The 20,676-nt window shown below is 50.4% G+C and overlaps 9 protein-coding genes across 9 annotated transcripts; 5 read left to right on the forward strand and 4 right to left on the reverse strand.

Annotated features, from left to right (window-relative positions):
* Window positions 1–439: 439 nt before the first annotated feature.
* Window positions 440–1,527, forward strand: Z518_02625 (uncharacterized protein; the record flags this gene model as incomplete). Its single annotated transcript, XM_013419653.1, has 2 exons — window positions 440–536; window positions 605–1,527. 2 exons carry the CDS (start codon window positions 440–442, stop codon window positions 1,525–1,527), a joined length of 1,020 nt encoding a protein of 339 aa, XP_013275107.1.
* A 2,446-nt stretch (window positions 1,528–3,973) lies between these two features.
* Window positions 3,974–4,840, forward strand: Z518_02626 (uncharacterized protein; the record flags this gene model as incomplete). Its single annotated transcript, XM_013419654.1, has 1 exon — window positions 3,974–4,840. One exon carries the CDS (start codon window positions 3,974–3,976, stop codon window positions 4,838–4,840), a length of 867 nt encoding a protein of 288 aa, XP_013275108.1.
* A 2,419-nt stretch (window positions 4,841–7,259) lies between these two features.
* Z518_02627 (uncharacterized protein) lies at window positions 7,260–8,409 on the reverse strand (the record flags this gene model as incomplete). Its single annotated transcript, XM_013419655.1, has 3 exons — window positions 7,260–7,886; window positions 8,004–8,213; window positions 8,266–8,409. The coding sequence occupies 3 exons, from the start codon at window positions 8,407–8,409 to the stop codon at window positions 7,260–7,262; spliced, it is 981 nt and encodes a 326-aa protein (XP_013275109.1).
* Window positions 8,410–8,841: 432 nt separating this feature from the next.
* Z518_02628 (uncharacterized protein) lies at window positions 8,842–9,779 on the reverse strand (the record flags this gene model as incomplete). The annotated part of the gene is made up of 5 exons (XM_013419656.1): window positions 8,842–9,000; window positions 9,100–9,200; window positions 9,298–9,456; window positions 9,558–9,614; window positions 9,683–9,779. 5 exons carry the CDS (start codon window positions 9,777–9,779, stop codon window positions 8,842–8,844), a joined length of 573 nt encoding a protein of 190 aa, XP_013275110.1.
* Window positions 9,780–12,406: 2,627 nt separating this feature from the next.
* Window positions 12,407–13,839, forward strand: Z518_02629 (uncharacterized protein; the record flags this gene model as incomplete). Its single annotated transcript, XM_013419657.1, has 4 exons — window positions 12,407–12,557; window positions 12,608–12,903; window positions 12,950–13,074; window positions 13,131–13,839. The coding sequence occupies 4 exons, from the start codon at window positions 12,407–12,409 to the stop codon at window positions 13,837–13,839; spliced, it is 1,281 nt and encodes a 426-aa protein (XP_013275111.1).
* Window positions 13,840–14,058: 219 nt separating this feature from the next.
* Window positions 14,059–14,676, forward strand: Z518_02630 (uncharacterized protein; the record flags this gene model as incomplete). Its single annotated transcript, XM_013419658.1, has 2 exons — window positions 14,059–14,143; window positions 14,249–14,676. The coding sequence occupies 2 exons, from the start codon at window positions 14,059–14,061 to the stop codon at window positions 14,674–14,676; spliced, it is 513 nt and encodes a 170-aa protein (XP_013275112.1).
* A 757-nt stretch (window positions 14,677–15,433) lies between these two features.
* Z518_02631 (uncharacterized protein) lies at window positions 15,434–17,254 on the reverse strand (the record flags this gene model as incomplete). The annotated part of the gene is made up of 1 exon (XM_013419659.1): window positions 15,434–17,254. One exon carries the CDS (start codon window positions 17,252–17,254, stop codon window positions 15,434–15,436), a length of 1,821 nt encoding a protein of 606 aa, XP_013275113.1.
* Window positions 17,255–18,316: 1,062 nt separating this feature from the next.
* Z518_02632 (uncharacterized protein) lies at window positions 18,317–19,356 on the forward strand (the record flags this gene model as incomplete). The annotated part of the gene is made up of 2 exons (XM_013419660.1): window positions 18,317–18,566; window positions 18,647–19,356. The coding sequence occupies 2 exons, from the start codon at window positions 18,317–18,319 to the stop codon at window positions 19,354–19,356; spliced, it is 960 nt and encodes a 319-aa protein (XP_013275114.1).
* An 851-nt stretch (window positions 19,357–20,207) lies between these two features.
* Window positions 20,208–20,522, reverse strand: Z518_02633 (uncharacterized protein; the record flags this gene model as incomplete). Its single annotated transcript, XM_013419661.1, has 1 exon — window positions 20,208–20,522. The coding sequence occupies one exon, from the start codon at window positions 20,520–20,522 to the stop codon at window positions 20,208–20,210; it is 315 nt and encodes a 104-aa protein (XP_013275115.1).
* Window positions 20,523–20,676: the final 154 nt, after the last annotated feature.

Raw genomic sequence — 20,676 nt, forward strand, 5'->3', positions numbered from 1 at the left:
GGCAAAGAGTAGCAAGGAGGCAAAATGCCGGATATGAGGGATGTTTGCTCTCTTTTGAGGTCAATCAGCATAGGAATAGAAGGATTCGATATGAAAGATCAAAGCAATGCGATGCAGACATGTTATCTAAAGCGCCTTGGTTGTCAAGGGGGGTGATATGTGCCTTCGTACCTACCGGAATCTTAAAACGGCAGCTCTGAAACAGGCAATGCAAGGGGCGGCAGGTTCCGTTCGGGCTGCGCAATTCCACCTACGGGCCACGTCGACATTGGATCTGGCTTCGAATTCCCGATATTTGAATTTTGGTTGCCTGGAACTCCTCGCTGTGCAACAGACGCTTTTTTCATTGCTTAGTTTGCTGCATCTCCTCAATTCCACCACTGCTCGTCCTTGCGACATCCAACCCCTCAAACCGCCGGGCCATGTCTATCCAGCGACGATGAACTTGAACATTTTCCGCATCCTGGGCGACGTGTCCCACACTGCCTCCAAATGCATTCTCATATGGGCCATCCATTCTAATAAAAGTGCTGAAGGTGAGAAAGCGCAAGAGAGCGGTGATCTGATCCTCGGCCTTTCAGTTCCTAACATCGGCATGCTACAGGTGTATCCCTTTTAACCCAGATCCTCTACATCGCCGTCTTCCTCACGCGGTACCTAGATCTCTTCTGGGTGCCCCCTTCAGCATCATGGTGGAACTTTACACTCAAGAACTTCTATATCTGGTCCTCGATCTACATTATCATATTGATGACGAGGGTCTACGCCAGAACACGCGAGCGAGAAAAAGCTTGGAAATGGGGAGCGTACGCCGCTGGTGCATCGCTCATCGCTGCCCCTCTAGTATCTCTCATCTTCAACGGCTGGTATCGCTCGACCTTGACCGAAGTCCTATGGACTTTCTCCATCATCCTCGAATCCATCTGCGTTCTTCCACAACTGCTACTCCTCCGCCAAACGAGCGTGCCCACCGTGATTGACTCCTTTTACTTGATCACGCTGGGTTCCTACCGAGCATTCTATCTTCTCAACTGGATCTACCGAGCATTCACACCATCGAAGCCCGACCCCATTTCCGTCATCTTCGGCATCATTCAAACTGCCTTCTATCTCGATTTCGCCTGGATGTATTGGACGAGACAGCGAGTCAAGTTGAGGAGAGGAGGCATTGTCGATGCAGACGATCTGAGAAAGGGCTGGCTTGTCAACAGGGTCATCAACCACACGAGACAACCATCCGACGAAGATCCTGAGCCTGGCAACTCAACGGAGAGTGGACAACCTCAACAACCAAAGGTCAATCGATGGGGACCAAGGGGCATATCAATATCAGCAGATGATACCCTACATGAGCATGACAGGGGGAAGAAAGCATCAAATAACGGAAATACGGAAGCAGATCCAATGTTGGATGACGATACATTTGTCACGGACGATGAAGACGATGTCCCTCATTTGGACGGGCCTGGAAAGAAGGTGCTCAACAGTGATCAAGAATGGCGGGATAGTTCATCATCCAACAAATGATTCCAATGCATATTGTGTATTGCACTTTTGGTTTTGGTTGTCTTTGGAGCGCATGGATTACAAACCATGGCGTCGGCTGGGCTACGAGCTGTGAATATGATATCTTACCTAGCACGAAATATCTTGATATTTTCCTCTTCCCAAATATGCGACCGTCAGCTTCGTCTTCAGAATGGTCACGCCAGCCAATCACGTCAACACCGTTGAGAGGACTAGGAAGTACAGGATTGTTGCGTTATGTTATTTCGATCTATAGGTCACGAGGTCCCGGATATTGGGCCGCGCGAGGCTTTCTTCAACCCCATTGGCAAGGGCACAGGAAATGCTGCTCGGGTTCCGCGGCAACCACGCTTTCCACCTGGAGCTTAAACTCCCAGCAGCGTGACTGCCATTACTAGCGGAAGGACAAGAGCGAGTATCAGAGTTATCCAGAAAGCGTAGGAGGTTGTCCCATCATCCTTGCCTCAAGAAGAAGGTGGAAGCACCGACTTGGCCACGCTGAAGTCAAGAAGGACTTCTGTTAGGATGCTGTTGAGCTCCAAGAAGGCCAATTATTAGTGCTTTTGTCGTAATGCTTCGATTAGTAGAGTGATTATCGGCAAGCCGGTGTAGTCGACGAACAGAACGGAGGGATGAGCACCGCCTCGCCAGAGAAGGAAAAACGGCGTGGTATTTCTATCGAGCACATCAAGTCGACCCCGCAAAAGCTGGTAGATGGCCATAAAGACCGTGCCAAGCCAGGGAACAGGTTCTAGAGCGACTGGTACAGGAGTAAGGCTGAGAACCGCTGCCAGTGTCAGTACAGTGATCCCAAGGACAGTCAGGATGATTAGCTGTGACTCAGTAGGAGCATATCCTCAAGGCAGGGTCTTATAGGTTTGTAAGCACCTTTCTTTGTTTTCCGTTTCCTTGGAGTAGATATTCGCCAAATGGAGTTATTCCCCAGAGCAAATCGTTCGCGTGAAGTCGTTTGCAGCCATCTCCTGCTTGGTCGAATCAACGTCAACGTCATTCATATGCTCCAGAACATTACCATCCGCCATTACCGAAAGTAGTTCCGCAAGTCCACGCGGACTTTTCGAAGGTCTGATGGTTGTTGTCGCAGGAGGATTCGCGATGTGGTAATACAACGGGCAATCAGGACAAATGTGGCTGTCGGCAGTCTTGACCAAAACCGGGTCGGCGATTACGCGGATAATCGAAAGACAATCTTCACAATAGACGCACTCGGCAGCGGAGGTATAACAACCAAGGCGAGAATCGTAGCCAGACAAGATACCCACATCTTGGGCCCTGCTTTGATGGGATGTCGAGGATATCAGACATAGCCGAGAGGATCACGGAACAGTGCACCATTCCCTCCGAGACCTTGTTCTCCAGTAAGGTCGTAAATGATGCAAGACGCCCGACTTGATGATCGGTTGTTACTACATGAATGCCATAGAGAACGACAATAGTCGGCGGAAGACAACGCCAATAAAAGCCATTGCGCCGTGGTATCCTTGTCAAAGACATTGACGTGGAACTCCGGCTGCTCTTTGGTGGCCGCGAATTGGACCCGGTCCGATTCCCGCGGAGAATCTTTCAGCGAGAGGCTTAAATTCACCTGTCTTCCTATTGTTTGAGGAAGATCGGTGGCATCAGTGCTGAAGCGTGTTGATGAGAATTGAATGTCAAGCTTCAATGCCCCAAGCCTTGTGGTACGGTGATGATCAGGCGTTGAAGGTGACTCAGGCGACTTGTGTGCTTCTAATGATACTCCCAGGCGCGAAGAGCGAGGTGCAACCATTGAGGGTTGTAAAGGCAAGGGGCGAGGCTGGAGGTCTAGCTCTTGACCGAGTGGGCACACCGATAGTATAAGTGACCACTTACTACTCAGTACTCTGTAACCTGTGCCCAAGTCCAAATCACTTGCATTATCGTGCAAAGAGTTGCAGATTCCAACATATCGGATACGGTAATGCCTAAAGACGTCGCGTGGTCTAGTAGTGAGTCCGACAAGGATTGTCTGCGTGCAGGACATTGGAGGTTTCAGCGCCGTCCCCGGTTTCCCAGCAGCATGCCAGCTTCGACTGATGATGGATACTCCAAATGTAATTTGCCTGGTTCAATAGTACAGTAGAAGAAAGGTTGGCGAAACGCGCTAATTTCAGCGAGCTTTACTGCGGAAGAGAGTGAGCACAGGGCGGCATGACCTTGTGTCAAAAATGGATTTGCCTCGCCTTGGCACTTTTTGTCTGTTTGGATTGGTCAAACATGAACCATTGAATCACTGCATCCTCCGAACTCCACTCATCCACCATTAGGCGCCAATGTACCTAGCATTCACTTAAACAAATCATCCTGCTTCTATGAAATGCGGCAGCCAGCGTTGCCCAAGCACATCCTTAACTTCCAGCCGCACCGATCCCACACCTTAGGGTTCTTCACCAAGCAAAACCGAACAATGGCCACCCAGCCACCAGCACGTCTCGACATCACGACTACGTACCGGATGAATTCAGGATATCATATCCCGGCCCTTGGCTATGGCGTATATCAAACCCCCGCTGCCTCCTGCGAAGAAGTCGTCCTTCACGCCTTCCGGACTGGCTATCGACATGTCGATTCAGCACGAGCGTACCGCAATGAGCAACCATGTGCTGACGCAATTCGTTCCTCTGGCCTGAAGCGAGAAGAAATCTTCTTCACAAGCAAAATTCCACCACGGAGTATGGGTTACGAAGAGGCAAAGAAATCTATTGAGTCATCATTCATCCAGACTGGACTGGACTACATCGACCTATACCTGATCCACTCTCCCTACGGCGGCAAAGAAGCCAGGTATGGCACATGGAAAGCTCTTGCCGAAGCCCAAAAGGCTGGAAAGATCCGCTCTCTCGGCGTGTCTAACTATGGTGTTCACCATCTCGACGAGTTAGAAGAGTACATCATATCCTCTAGCGTTGGCGGCACTATTGACGTCGGTCAATGGGAAATCCACCCTTGGCTCCCGCGAAACGACATTGTGCAATGGGCCCGCAAAAGAAACGTGGTTGTCGAAGCGTACTGTCCCATAGTCCGCGGCGAGCGCTCGAATGAAAAGGCCCTGAAATTCCTGAGTCAAAAACATGGGAAAACCTGGGCGCAAATCTTGCTTCGATGGAGTCTACAAAAGGGATATGTACCATTACCAAAGAGTGTGACTCCCAAAAGGATTGAGGAAAATGCCGCTATCTACGACTTTGAACTCGATGATGAAGACATGCAGAGCCTCAATTTCCCCGATTCGTATGCCCCGTGCAGCTGGGATCCGACTACGAGCCACGACTAGAGTCGTTCAGCTACATATCGTAGTTCATTAAATCATGCACGAAAATATCAATTGCAATACCAGCTCCCAATATACCAGATCCCAAGTGCTGATTGCAGCGGTGTTCTGGTTAATAACTACAACCACGACTGCGCAGTTCCCGTCAGGACAGCGCTCGTGATGAGAGGGAAAGACTGATTACTTCCGCAGCAGTGACGGCAAAGATCTTATGCCGCTTCGCATTGGCAGCCGTGGAGCACAGTACTGCAGGTGAGGCTTTAAAGATCACTGCTGTTGCGTTCTGTGAATACCCATTCGACCGGTCGGACGCTCTACAAGACCATTACAGATCCCATCACCAACGTAAACAAGACACCGACTAACATATTGAATCTCCTCTTTTCATAGAGAGATAGTTTCAATATGGGTGGACCGGCTAGTTTCCGGTCTTGCACGTCCATGGGGAAGATATTCTGAGAGCTGCTTAGGTTTGCCTGGTGTCGACAGATATGAGGTCGTCAATATGTCTGACGTATTCCCTATCTGGCCTTCCAAGTCTCCCATCGTTCCAAATGAGGTTCGCCGCGTATTGGCGACGATTTTGGGGAGCTGGCTCGAACTGATACAGGTCTGCAGACCTTTTCAGCAGTTCGTCTGGAAGATTTGGTGAACTTTGTCCAGAAAGAGGTGCGCTACCCACCACATGTTTTCCACTCCCTGTTGAGCTCCTGGAACAGTGGTTTCCGCGGCGAACCGTCTCGTGTATCCATCGTCCTGGCACCTCCAGGGGAAACGACGGGTTTTCGGATCATGAAACCCATTGTAGTCCAGGCATTCTAGTTTCGCTTCAATCTCACCAAGGACTTCCCGATGATACAACAAAAGTCAAAGTCCGCAAAATCCATAACGACGATAGATTCTGAAATTTGAATCAATATCTCCACGCGCGCTACGAGACGAGGCCATCTGCTGGGGGATCCCAAAATTATCAATTATCAGCGTCGTGGCAGCTTTGGTGTATTGTTGCATACCTTTGCGGACGTGGATATGTTTGTATCGGCCTTCCACCTTGGACCGTTCTTCTTCTCCTTTGTCTTTTTGACCACGTTTGCAAGACCGAAAGAATCGACCTACCACGTCGCCATTTGAGAGATAATCATGAGATCCATAGTTCGAGACATCTCACAAATACAACTAGGATGACCATGCTCACTGGTTTCAGGACCCAATCCGTTTTCCAGATCAGCTGGGCCAGGACTGTCAGTTGATGGGAGAGGAAGTGGGTTGCTCAAGCATGGCAAATTGCTTATTGCTCACAACTATCAGGGCCAAGACGTTAAGGGGGAAGAGAATTCGGTTATTATAACACATCTTCAGAAAGATGAAGTGTTGTTACACTATGCCGCTACACAAGAGTCTGTCTTGGCCTTTGAGAAATCGGACGCCCAAGTATCGACTTCATTCATCGGGCGTCGAGCGTAATTACTTTTTCTGTTCACCCCCTTTATCGAGTCTTGCAACCAGTCTCAACATCCAAGGCACTTTCCAGTCAATGCTCGCATACTTCTTTGTACGACGTGCTCCTTACCTTATAGAATATATCGCTTCTTCCTTGTATTACATGCCCTTGATCGACAATGCCTCGAAGCCGAACGGCTTCTCCAAAAGCAGCACAACGGTATTCATTCTTTCTCTTCTATTCAGGAGTTCGCCTTTCACATACGTATCTGCGCCGAATTTTGTGTTCTTTTTATGCTCTTCTTTTTTAAACTCCAGTAGAATTGCTTGTTTCCTCTTCAATGTCCTTGCCATTGCGGTTGGGATCGTTCGCAAGATAGTTTGTCCATTGCCGTCAGTGGAGGTATTCTCAGCGTTCCGGATGTCGGCCTGTTAGCTATCATTTCGTTGCTGATTATTGCCGCTGGTACTCTGGTTGCCAGGATTTCCATCAGCCTTGGGATCCTTCGCCCAGGTGGCGTTCTTCGGGCAATATTTCTGCTTACACGTTGAGTAGGGTTCACTTAGTTCGCGACATAAGTACCACTGTCAAGAGTGTTCTCGGTTGAGGACGTAGAGCTTTGCTTCTTGCTATAGGTTTTCAGATCGAGACGAATCATCATTATCCTTGCGATTCTTTGGATGGTCCTTATGGGGACTTGCCGACGTGGTGGATGGACTCTCTCGGTTGAAAATTTTACATGTTCGGTACTCATATCGGCATCCGCATCAGTTATATGACCAGTACTGGTTAGCATTCCACCGTCAGATCAGACCTGATAGAAAAACATAATATCTGGCAGAGGATCTGTACGCGCTCCAACCAATCATCGACATGACTACATGGTCTCATTGCATTTTGTACCTATCATTTTACATCATCCGTTGATAAACTCACACCCGTCCCCTTTGGGCAGTGTACAGACACCCTTTCTGGAGTCAATCAAGGCAAACCCATCCTCGCCGTCGTCCTCTCATTCAACCCCCAAGCCGTACTACTCCCATCATGCACCGTCGTCCTTCTCATGTCCCTCTTGTACTTGCCCATAAATGTGCCCTCTCCTGCCCGATGCATCACTGCTGTATTATCCCAAGCAATCAAATCACCAGGCTCACGCCACTCGACGCTCAGCACATACTTATCCTGCGTGGCATGCTTAAGCAGCGTCTCAATGAGCTCAGTCGACTCGGGTTCCGGCACGCGTGTCCCGTCCGCATATTCCAGATGGTGCAAGTGGTTCGCAATATACAAGTTCATGCGGCCTGAGGGCTCGTGGAGCTGCGCAATGCGGTGCCGCCCGAACGGGTACGCTTCAGGGTCGATACCTTTCAGGAACTCAGAGTGTGGACAGGCCTTTTTGCGCGAGTGCCAGAGCGAGTTGGCGCCGACGTAGTCGTGTTCTGTCAATTGTGCTTTCAACTCAGGAAGGAGCTCGGCGTAGGCAGTGCGAGTGTCGGCAAAGTCGGTGTTGCCTCCATGACCGGGGGGTGGGAGCTCGTGGGCGCGCAGAAGCGAGTATCCTGCGCGTCGAGGGTTGAAGGCGGAGTCGACGTGAAAGAGCGAGTTGCCCTGCTCGTCAAAAACAGAATATGAGCATGGTATCCGTTCAATGATTTCGTAGCGTCTTCTCTTGCTCTTCACGAGATGGATCTTATTTTAGATTCATGGGATTGGTGTGTAACGCACCCTAGAGACTTGATCTCTCTTGCTGTCGACCTGCACGAGCGATCCATCATCTTCAAGATTCGAGACGTCAAAGAGTTCGTCGAAAGGGAATCGATTCTTTCGTCCGAGAGTAAGGTAGGGCTTCACATCGTCTAGTTCACCGAACAAGGCAGAAAAGGTGACATGCCGCGCGTCGTCGAGGGCTGCTTTACGAAACACTAAGACGCCATACTGGCGTCTTGTTAGTTCCGGGCAGGGAGCAAAAGTTGGGGAGAGGTTTTACCTCTGTAATTGCATGAAGGACTTCCTTGAACACTTCTGGTTCGACAGGTTTGCTGAAGTCAATGCCAGACACTTCTGCACCGAATGTGGGCGCAAGCTTCTTGACCTGGATGTACTGATAGTCCGGCTCAGTCGCATGTGGCATTGTGCCTGATATTCGGTGAGATGCTCGATATCTAGAGGATTTCACCGTCGAGAGCTCTGCTCCGAGGTCTTTGATATATAGAGAGCATCACGACTGACTCCGCCCCTCACCAGCTTATCTCCAACTTTTGGCATGGAGAAGACCGACCAGCGCCCTGCGGCCGAGTCAATGCAGTTCAAATATTTTGGGAAGTCTGGTCTCGTGATCGCGTTGAAGCTGATTGGTGCTAGTGTATTCGAATGCGTGGTGTTTTCCGCCATTGTTTCATACTGCTGGCGGGTTAGTGTTGGTGAGAAGAGCTTTCAACAGAGGAAGCCGGTCAACAAAGGAAGATCAATTGCTTTCTTCAAGGCATGAAACATGCCCGTATCACCTTATGTACAGCGTTCACCAATGCTCCGATTCAATACCATCTTGGACCATTTCTGTTCTTCATCTATACCAATATTCAGGTCTGACATAGTCAGCCATGGTCTTGGGTGCTTCATAGCCATGGTGGTGATGGTGTGGGTCGTCCGGAGGTCCAATATAATCCATTCTGTAGACACTACCGCATTCAGGGCATCGTTCAAATGGTCGCTTTCGGGACATCTTCACCAGATTGACGCGTCAGCTATGCTGTTGTCCCAAGATCCAAGCTCCGGCCCAAACTAGTAAGGAGCGAACGGAAAGAATAAAGCAGTTACTTACCACAAGCCATTTGACAATATGCGAGTCTGCAGGGCAACCAGTGCAGCCAACCTGAATTTCCTCTCCAGCTGATCTCACAACAATTGGGTCCTCAAAAGTACCTGTATGCGAACATGGTCAGCCCAGGTCGGGGATCCCGATACTTGGCTTTCCCAAGCTCTTTTCACGGGTGATTGATCTCATTCAATGATCACGTACCAACTCTGTCCGATGGGAGCGGCGACATATCAAAAATGTCAACCCCTTGCATCTTTCCAAGAATTTCGAGACGTTCGAGACCAGTTGCTTGTTCCAGATCGGTGGGCACAGTACCCGGCTGCGCACCGGGAGGAAGGAGATCTTTCTCGGATTTGATTTCTGCAGTTTTGTTCCAATATCAGTCTCCGTTCTTGCTCTCACTCGGCCTTTTGGCCGCTTGATTGGGAGCTGGCTGCGGCAGATGTTCAAGGATGCCTCACCGTCAAAGGCGACCAATTTTCCTTCCGGTTCACCTGGCTTGGGATCCCATTTGCCTCCTATCACCCAGGATCAGTCAGCAAAGCTCAGATGATTGAATTTGGGAGCTTCGAGGGAAATGACGTACGGCGAGCCGCGACAGTTGCGAAGGTTCGGGGGGGAATACGAGCTGGCTTGAGAGGCACACGCCTGGCCAACGAGAACGCTGTGCGTGCCGCCGACATTCTGGTTTGGATTGAGTTGAGTGTTGAAGAGGTGCAAAGAACCTTGGAGCAGGAAACTGCGTCGAGGAGGTCGATTGAGGTTTGGCGCAAACAGCAGAAAAGCTCCAGGCTTGGCACCGGAAAGTGGTCTGACCAGACTCCACTCCACCACTGCTGGCTTTATTGATCTTCTGAAATCCATCAACATCAAGATTTTGTACTCCCTCTCCCAGTTCGAGGGAGAATCTTACCAGCCAAGACTATGATCGATGCACCGAGCGACAAGACGGACGAAACGATACTGTGGAGTAAATCTGTGCACAGTCTCGTGCATCTTTCCTACTTTCGACCTCACCAGATGACTCCCCGAGAAATTCGAGAACGCCGCCTCCTGATAATTGACCGTCAAAGTCACCCAAATGAGATGAATATTTTTCGCAGCCTTAAGCTTTGTCCACGTCAACGGTGAAACCATAAAACAACTCGTCCACTACCCCCCACCATCCCATCCGGCGGAGGGATCGAATTGGTCAAATGAGTAACACTTCCCAACACACCCATACTGATCACTTTAATTCTCTCGGGATACAGATAGAAGAACCTTAAGGCGAACTGACCCTTTCTCAAGGACCTCGCCAGAAAGAACTTTGTCCGTTTCAATTATGTTGGTTCACCTCTTCTCCGCCTCATCCAAAACAGGGCGAGGCCATACCGAATGTCTTGATATCGTCTCAAGTTATAGTTGCCTATATCATTTGGATCGTTGATGTCCGTCGGGCATAATGGTGCTATAACCGCCGCACCACGAGTATCAGCAAGCTCCATAAAAGAAGGTGCACTGCCTCGACTGTTCTGATAGTGTCGTGGACAGTGGTTATGAGAGGAAGCTTCAATGATGTGTCGTTAGCTTTGGAAATATGACCAAGTCCGGAGGGACGGTGTAATGCACCGTATGTGCGGCTAACTCCAGGAGTCTAGTGAGTGTGCTGGTCTTCATTTTTGCCTTACAATCGCTAGCCGCGAAGAATCCAATGACGCTGAAACTCCCCGATCTGTTTTCTACTTATATGCCAAGAACATTAAGCGAGGACACCATATTTGCCGATATTTACAACACAATTCTATTATGACCGACTGCCCTGGATCATCAAGTCGCGGGGTATTTGCGGGAAATACAGGGTACGTAGGCATACCGGGTCATGGCTCGGGCGGGGATTTGAACTGCGTTCACCTACGAGACCGAGTCATGATTCGATCCAAGGAGCTACAGCTCATTTGAGGATCGTCGTGCAAAGTAGCACGGCCTCCGTGGAAGATACAACACCGGGGTTCGAAGAACCCCGATTCGATAGCCATACTGGCTGAGATTTTAGCAGCGGAATCGCCGGCGGAGCCGGCGGTGGAACCCACTGCCAAGAGGCAGGACATGTACGTAGGTACGTACTCAGGTATGATGGACTCCACGACTTCATTCAACTTGTCTCTTCTAGAATGCTCAATCTTGTACTCTGAGTGGAGGAAACTCAAGTGACTCTTCTAGTCTGATAGTATTCTCCCTTGCTCTTGCAGGTAATGTTAGCTGCTGGATCTCTTGAAAGGCGGATGCGACGACTTAAGCAGCATATTTCAATTTGAGGCCAAGGGTCTCAATTCAGATACGGAACCCTCTCGTTCCAGAGAAGACATATAGAGCCTTTAATTCTGGCTGAATAACAACCTTTTTGCTCGTAGCCAGGGTCTGCAGAATCAGCCCTTGTGATTGGGAGAAAATACAACATATAGAATGATAAGCATTTTCGTCTGGTATAAAATCTCAAACTCAACCGACGTCGTGAGCAAAAGAATCCACCTTATCATGGGCCCGAAGTTCAAAGAAGAAGAGCGTCTACAGCGATCTGGCAGAGGAAAAGGTGCCCGAACGACCATCATGCGGTGATCAGATAGGGACATTCCTTATGAAGGAGCAACGTCACTGATTTTCGGCTCTGAAGCCCGGTGGCTCGGCAATACTCATCTCGAATATCAAGCTGGCATTATCAATGTGCCTTACTCTGTTCAGAACACGCTCCGCCCATAGAATGGCCACCGGGTATTCGCCTCGCAAGATATTTTATGCTTTGACCAGGAAGTTGCAGCTCGTATTTCCGACTACACCAGAACCAAGTCCACTTATCTCACCAGGAGGAACGGTATTTCAAATTGATGACTCTCAAGGCTGATGCTGAGAGATCTGATCAATGTTGCCCATTTTGTCTTTACCTAACACAGGAAAAGCTATATGCAGCTACCACCTTTGTGGATATACCTATCAGCAGGTGCCACGATTCTTCCTTAGTGGTTGTCCGTTTGACGCTTTCACCGAGCTGAACGCAGGCCTTGCTCCAATGACCGACGAAACTTGGCATTAAGCGAACCCGATGACATAAGTCGCATGCAGAAGCGACGGCCACGACTAGGAAAGATTGTCTTCAGCGTTGCCGAGAGGCCGGCCATAGCTGCTCTCAAATATTTCTTATAACCCCTGCATCAATGAGAATGTTGTGGCAGCCCGGTCACGTCGGACCCTCACCACTGTCGAAATGAATGAACACTACTTTCCCAAAGGCCATGCAGTATCCCGAAGGCGGTGGCCAGCAACGAGGTCAGTGATGGAAGCAATCCAACGAGAACAAATTCGAAGACGGGCACAATACGTGATTCAGTCGCCGAGAAGAACACATCTTGGTGGATATCGTCTCGATCCATTCATCTCATATCCTATACCTGCCACATCTTGCGTGCAACACACCGTGGACTATTGTAAGCACAAATTCGAACCGTCGTTTTCGGCAAGGATTGACAAGGCCTAGTCGTTCAGACGTGGGCTCATCAACAACCCTCCATTTATCATAATAGTCGCTACCAGAATGAATTGATCGAACTTCTCTTTCCGTTTGCTCTCCAGCATGATTTGCTGTTTGAATCCCTTATTAGCGTGGTGAGGGCATCCCGTCTCTTGATCCAGGGAGCGAATCCTGCTTCTGACAAGGTCTTCCTCCATCATCGAGGAATGGCTTTGTCCAAGTTACACGACCGGGTTGGATCGCCTGATAAGTTCTGCGACGATGCGGCGATGATGACGGTTGGTATTCTCCTGACCATCGACGTAAGTCATCTGGTTGGCTCGAAATGCAAGTCACTCACCGTGGGAGTATATAATGAGTGATTGGTCCTCGGTCGGAGTACACTACGCCGCGCTACAATATATGGCTCGAATTCGCGGGCCCGTGGAAAATGGAGGCGACATGTACGACATGATAAGAGTCAATATGACAGGGTGAGTAATCCAAATGGGATTATCAGAACGGCTATTCGCTGATGTCGTCCATACAGCTATGAGGGCATCGCAGCACACGGAAAAGCTCAATTGGCAGCGACAAGATCCCCCGTGGAAGAACCACAGCTGGAATACCCTAGGCACCCTTTTTCCGCTGAATTATGCATCACCATCGCCAAAATCCCTCAAGGGTTCAGCGAACTCGCTTTGGGCGGCTCTCTTTCGACGCCCATGATCAACCTCCTGGCAAAAATTTCGACAGCCACGGGGTATTCATCCGACAAGGACGCGCCGTCCAAGGTGGAGCGCAACATCACCTACAACCTGTCAGATGTCACCAATGAAATTAATCTTCTCTCGCCCCTCCCATTGAGACCATTCGAGAAAAAGCTCTGCTATGGCCTCGTCTCGTACTGCTGGACATTCCATATGGCGAAGGCTTTGTCGGCGTTATTTCGCTCGGTAGTCCAAGACGCTGTCGATACGTTCATTGCACAGCACGACAAAGTCATCCGAGATATTTCGGAACGGTATTGTGTCATATGGCTGGCTTTTGCAATCACTGGAGCAGGACAGCAATGCGAACGTCCAGCAGAGAATGTTGATCAGGTTCTCGATCTGATGTTGAAAACATATAAGGAGATGAGGGAGTGGGAACAACTTCAGGAGATTTTGCATCTATTCTTCTGGGAAGACGAGCTGGGCGCGAGATGGAAGGCTTATTGGGAGTCTGCTATGGTTCGATTCATTCTACCCGAAATCTGAGCTCAAGGAGGGCAGGATTCACCGAGTTTCGTGCACGTGTGAAACCCGTAAAAGTTTGACCATATAGGCCGCCCTTTATATCCAAGACTAGCGCGCCAGTTCAGCTCGTACTCGAAACCACGTTCAGCCTACAACTCGAGTGATTCTTCAACTCCAAATTCGCAGAGGAACTGAAGGCATACATCCTGGACGCTGAGGCTGAGGCTGGGGCTGAGATGAATGGTAACGGCACTAGAGAGTCTGGGTCAAAGGCGAATGCACATCCTGTCAATAGGAGCATTGCACGTCCGTCTCACACGCACCGGTATGCATAACTACAAGGCTCAGAAGCTCTTCACAAGGATCATACCCCAATCTCGCGGGTCTTGACGGACCTTCTACATTCCAACGCTTTTTAAAAAATGGCTAGCCCTCGTCACCGATCTCAGTACCAAGGGACCGATTCGCCAGAACGCCATCGCCCGAAGATTCCGGCGCGGAAGAGATTATGCTCTCGCCAATCCCTACCAGGGAGACCAGCCCCAACTCGAGTTCACAATATCAACTACACCCTCCGAAGGCTGGGAATCGAAAGACGGCAACCAGGACGACGAGGCCGATGAGGCCGGAGACATCAAGCACGGCGATGGCATTGTTCCATCCCACGGTCTGGGCGACGATGATCTCTCAAACAGCAACACCACGAAGGGCAAGGGAAAACCCCGGGAGCCCGATAGGGTCCACGTGGATAATCCCGCCGAGATCGAGTTCGGCGGCGAGGAACCCTACATGGCAGGTGACGACGATGAAGACGAGGAAGAGGACGAGGAAGATCAGGATGAGGTCGAAGGCGAATGAAAGTGGAGGGAATTGAGCACGATGTCCCATCTTCATGATAAATGAATCTTTTTGGGATCTCTATGGTATATATTATATTCTGGACCTACGAATCCCCCTGTCTAGATGGCCCTCCTTCAAGACATTCAAAGAAGATCGACGACCCGAGGGATGCTATTTTCTCCATCCACGTGGATTATATGTGCAGTACTCAAAGTCTTTGCTACCACCCCTTTGCCTCTGCTTATGCCTCTTCAATGCATTTGTTTTCTCCTCATCACAAAGGTCAAAAGTCGACGTGTGATGTGTTGCTGACTTAATGTCACTTGCTTTGAAGGGTACAGGTATCTCATCTGCACTTCAGAAATAACTTTGTATTTTGCACGATTATGATGGTCAATGATGGATGGTGATCCTGTCCCTCGTGGTCCCCCACCATCCATCCATCACATTCTGCAGGGTCATGTCAATCCAACATTTCGCTATGTGATTCTGGAGATCGGGCACAACGGGGATTCGGAGAGTGGACAGACGGTAAGCGGCTGGCTGACTGTCCCTCATTCAGCGGAGAGTTTGTAATGATATAAATCAGATTGGAACCCCATTGCTGCTGATGCTCGAGCCTGATCTTTTCTCCGGCGACCATCGCATGGTTCCCTGATGGCCGAAATGAAGAGGGGAGTCATGATAGCAACAAGAGTCAGGTCATGACTCTTGAGGTGTGATAGCCGCCATTGTGGGAAGGTTGAACTAGCGCCTGGCGACTCGACTGATTTCTTCACATCGGTCTGATTCTCTTGGGATCAGCGAGCTCCAACCGGGTGGTTAGTGCGCCCGAGGTTTCTTGTGGAGTGAATAGCTCAAAGTCACTGCCGTAGGCGTTGTTATACGTTGAGCGAGTCCGTACGAGACCTGGCGCGGGAGTGCCATCCTGGGGGGAAGCGCCGTTGGCCGTGTCCGAGTCGTTTCCAAGAATGCTATTCTCTAACGACAAAAGGGTGTTATCTCCGGCGGTAGGGGTGGCAGCGGCAGGGATCCTGACATCGGTGACCAGGCCGTATTTAACTGGTATTTTGCCCACCTGCTTGAGTAGATCCGGGACGGCAGAGGTAGAGTCCGCGCTGCGGAGGAGGGGAGCATCGAAAGCCTTGGCCGTTTCAATGGGACTCATTGAGACACTCCGACCCAGGCGCCAGAAACCGTGGAAGGTGAAGAGGACAACGACAATCGCCGCCACCGATGCAAGAGTGGCGAGTCCCAGGAAGAGGTAGTCTGTGTGGTACACCGTGTGGTTTCCTGATGCCTGGGCCTCGACGTGTTGGACGGCTGTGCTACTGTTGGCGGTTGCCACGGACGTGCGGAAAATGAGCTCGCGGAACCCCTGAAGAAAGTCATGCATTGGATCCGTAAAGTAAATATCCTCACAGGTCACACCGACTTCGTTGATACCATGCGCATACGACACGGACGCCATGCTCTGGGAACCCGACAACTGATAACCAACGGCGCCTCCGAAGGACAGCTGGAGATCGGTGTTGTATTGGTTGGCCAGGGCGAGGAAAATGCCGCCGTAGGTCGTCCTTCCCGTGAGATGAGTTTCAGCGTCAAGGTGGTCGAGGTTTCCGACGAGTACATCATCCCAAATTGTAGTTCCGGAATCCAGTGCCACGGTTGACGCGACGCCGTCAATGACAATGGGGTAGAGGACTGTACCCGCTCGAAGGGTGCAGTTGGTGACAGACAGATCCCCAGCACACCCGGGATCGGCCTTGATCTGCATGTTCAAGTTTGCTGTCGTGGGAGAATAAGCATCGTAGAGCACTTCGGCACCGAAAACCGTGGGACTAGGGAAGTTCCCTTCGATGGCATTGGCTTCAGAGATGTTGAATGGTACCCTGTACGTTGAGCAGTTGACGTAGAAACCAGCGGCTGAGACGGTGGTGCGACAGCTACCAGTACAGGACGATTCTGCGGCGACTGGCGATCGATTGTAGTAGTCTTTGGCAATAGTGGTGAAGTTTGATGTCAGCATGTTGACCTCATCTCCGCGATTCGAGACAATGCCCGTGTATCCCTTTGGAATGAGCTGGCTGAGACGAAGATCAAGTTGTTGCAAATCAGTCACGGTGGCATTCCCGATAGTGGAGGCTCGCTGAAGAAGAGGGCCATTCACCGGGCTGATGGCGACGAGGATGCTGGCGATGGCCACCAGATTCACGTGCCGGCCAGAAGTGATGGCGGCGAGAAAGCTGTTCCCAAAAGCCCAGACACGGTGAAGATCTCCCACCTTGGTTCCGTCCTTCAAAGCTTTGTGCCACCAACTGATGTTGACGCCGGCCAGCAAGGAATATGCTAGGGTGACGTTGGTGAGGGTGGAAGCGATGGCGAGATAGACGGTGGGCTGGAATTTCCATTTGTTGGTGGCCACGCCATCAGATGCGACCAAGATGGCGACGGCGACGATGACTCCCACCAGAGCAAGAAGTAATCCTCCAATTCCACCATAGGGGAGGTGAGTCAGTCCCGCCCGCCAGTGAAAGCGAGACGGTCCGATGGCAGAATATGCGGTAGCGGTTGTCGTCGCCCTCCTGAAGCGCATCACGAGCTGGACTCGGCCGTTAGAAATGGTGAGGTTGTCGTGATCTAATCATGGACCTGCAGGTCCCAGAGGCTATAGTCATGGTCGTTAAAGTTAAAGCCTGGAGTACTTGTATGATGGCGCTGGCTTCCACAATCTCCCCAGCCCGAGTAACAGAGGATCTGGTGAAGATTGAGGAGTATTTCGATACACTTGGCCCCCATCACCAACGCAAGTGCCGAGGAGACAACCTGGTCTAAGTTTGCCATGGTGTGACCATCTTGCCGTTTAGAGGAGACATAAGGCGGGATAGATCGAGGTTCTAACAGGCTGAGGGAGATGCAAAGTGCCATCAGACTTCTGAAGCTGAGTTGGTTTACCGGTGATAAGTACGGAGTGCGACGTAGTAGCTTGAGGCCTTGTAAACCAGGACTGCACCTCCTTGGCCGCCCAGGTACCGTGCTAATTACTATGGGAACTACAGTTGGTAGGTCCCTAAGTAGGAGTAATAGGTGCCGAAGTCCTTTCACCTTTCATCGGGATAGTACTGCCTAATTTCCACCTCATGGTCTCAGTAGGACTCCCGATACCCTACACCGGTTCCAGACTCCCTAGGACTTCGATAGGTTCCTTGCCCTTTAGTACGTGTCTCGGTCTTGGGCCCTGGAGCCCCTTTGGCCCCCTACACCCCTGCCTCCACTAATACCTACTCTTACCTAAGGTATCCATCACCGCCTCACCGTCTACTTACTCGTATCTGATTTGACAGATCAAACGTCCTTATCCAACTCCACTTGATCATCCTGGAGAACCATTTTTAATAGGCTAGCCTTGCTCTACGAGTACTTATGATAGACACACATCAGCTCCACAATCATGCGCCCATATGCCAAGATAGAAACCTTGTCCAAGGTCAGTCCGCTGTCACCATCTCACTAAAAACTCGGGCGTTTCAGTCTTCTTTTTCGTCCAGCCTCATCGCCAATTCGTTCATGCCGCACTCGTCGTGGCCAGAAAGTTCTTTATCTGGTCTTAGGCTCATCAACGTCCTAATAAGGTGAACATGCCTTGAAATCTGGCCCAATGTTGACCAACCTTTTGGAAATCGCGCCGGGATGCCTCTTTATCACTAAAACCGTCCAAACCTCGGACCGGAGCGGTGACAAGATATCTCTGGCGGTCGCCGTCAATCTTGTTGATGCATCTGCAACGGGACCAACCACCGAGGTGCCACGCCATTTGGGATGGCGGCGAGATGTCACCACCTACCTAGGCTCTCTGACTTATGTTACCAGTCTGGATTCGCTATGTGGCTACGTGACCGAAGACGTTCGTAAGTATCTGTCGCCTCTAGACATCATAAAACTCTCTCGCACCCAGGCCCGGCAAACTTGCATTGACCCTGCCACACAGATCGACCACTATACTGTTCCGCGGGCCAATACTGCTCCACCCAAGACTCATATCTGTTATGCTGTGCGACGACGACCGAGCGAATCAGCTCCGACACTTATTTCTACACAATAACGATCCAAGACAGAGACGCAGACCCGACATATTCCACCAGCACCGCCGTCCAAACACTTTCTCTGACCGTGGGCGCCGACTGTACCACTGCCAGCACCACATGCTACAACTACGACAACACCGACAGCTGCACAGACAGCACCTGTACGGCGAGCGCATTGATGTGCACCGACCAGTATTTCCCTTCCTGTGCCTCCCTCTACAGCATGAAATACAACTATACCATACTCGGGACATCCTCGATGATCAGCAACTCGGTTCAAAAAGGACTCAGTTACTTTTGTGACACGGCCGCGTTTGGCTTGTCTTACACCTACTTCGCATACGGCGCCGTTATCACAAGCACATTGACCTCGACAAAGTCGACCGAGACCGACACAGACGGCGGCGAGACATTTACTCCCACGCCCACGCCGTTCAGTCTCACTCAGGCTTCAAGGCCTGCCGCTGCTTCAGGGGCAACGACGTCCACTGCACCGACGTCAACTTCAACTTCAGCGGGCAACTCACTCACACTCGGCAAATCTTCTCTATCTGTTCTCAAAGTCTGGTGTTTGTCCTTGTCCCTGCCCGGTATAGTTTGGTTGATATCATAGATGTACTTATCACGAGTACACGATCCGGAGCTTTACTGGCTCCGCGAAGCGAAGGAGGTCAGTTACGAGCGACGAAAGATGCAGTGATGCTCATGGACGAGATAATCTCGCACGAATTAATCAATTGGGGCCTCAAATAGATGCATTATGGAAGTTGTTTCATTTCCGTCGACCTCACTAATACTTTTGGAATGGTATGAACATGTCATGCAGATCATCATCGGTTCAGTCCCAGAGACTGATGCTGCCCTACGGGCTAACCGCCTTGCAGCATAGCTAGGGTGTTGATTCAATGTCTATAGGCAGCTGCTTCAGTCCTATTTTCAGGCTAACCGCTCGGAGCAGATGTCCAGCTAACTGCCCAAACGTCCTCAGACTGTTCTATCCTTTAACGCCTGCAGTGCTGCGAACGACTGGCTCCGGTCATGTCGACAATTGTTTTGGGAATCTACAAACATAGATGTAACGTCATGACTTTCGTTGCGCTGCTTTCCGAAAACGGAACCATAGCATGCCGTTACGCAGCCTAGCAATACACCACGGAGCGGACGAGAGCAAAGAACGAACGCTACAACGAAAGAAGACGGTAGATCGCATCCAGACTTGACCCATAGACACCATCTTCCTCCGTTGATCATTCTGGTATTCTCCGTTGGAACCATCCCACCGTCGAACAGTCTTGTTCTTGCAGACCATAATGTCTTTGGCAATCTTGTCAAGCAATCTATAGGGAACACAGTCAATATCTTCTGGGAAGAGGGAGAAAGAAGTCGAGGGGAAGTCCATACCTGAAATCGTGAGACACCACAACCATGCCACCTTCATAGGCATTGATAGCATCGGCCAAGGAGTCAATCGTGGGAATATTCAACCGCTGGTGGTTCGGCCAGGAGTAGCATGTTCGGACCGTCGATAGCCAACAGAGCGAAGACGACTCGTGAACGTTGGCCTTCGAAAAGTGTTCCCATCAAGGCAGTCTGGGCGTCACCTGATAGACCATATCGACCCAGTTGTTGTCTCCAGTACTGATAATCTTGCGATGTGGAAGAATATTTATCACGAACAATGTCTAGGGCTGCTTCGCCAGAGTGCTGTGAATATAGGCCTAGCTTCAAATGGGTATACCTGTTGACTATACCGCCGGTGGGCGAGAGTTTACCGGTCATGATTCGTAGCAATGTTGATTTAACCAACACCATTGGGGCCCATCAGGGCCGTTCTGCTGTCCATGTCGACACCCAAATCCAAGTTCTCGTAAAGATTGTCCTCCTTCTAGCCGGAATAGCTGAGGCAATGAATTTCTTGATATGAGAGATTTCC

Source organism: Rhinocladiella mackenziei, assembly GCF_000835555.1.
Source record: "Rhinocladiella mackenziei CBS 650.93 unplaced genomic scaffold supercont1.2, whole genome shotgun sequence".
Classification (NCBI taxonomy): domain Eukaryota; kingdom Fungi; phylum Ascomycota; class Eurotiomycetes; order Chaetothyriales; family Herpotrichiellaceae; genus Rhinocladiella; species Rhinocladiella mackenziei.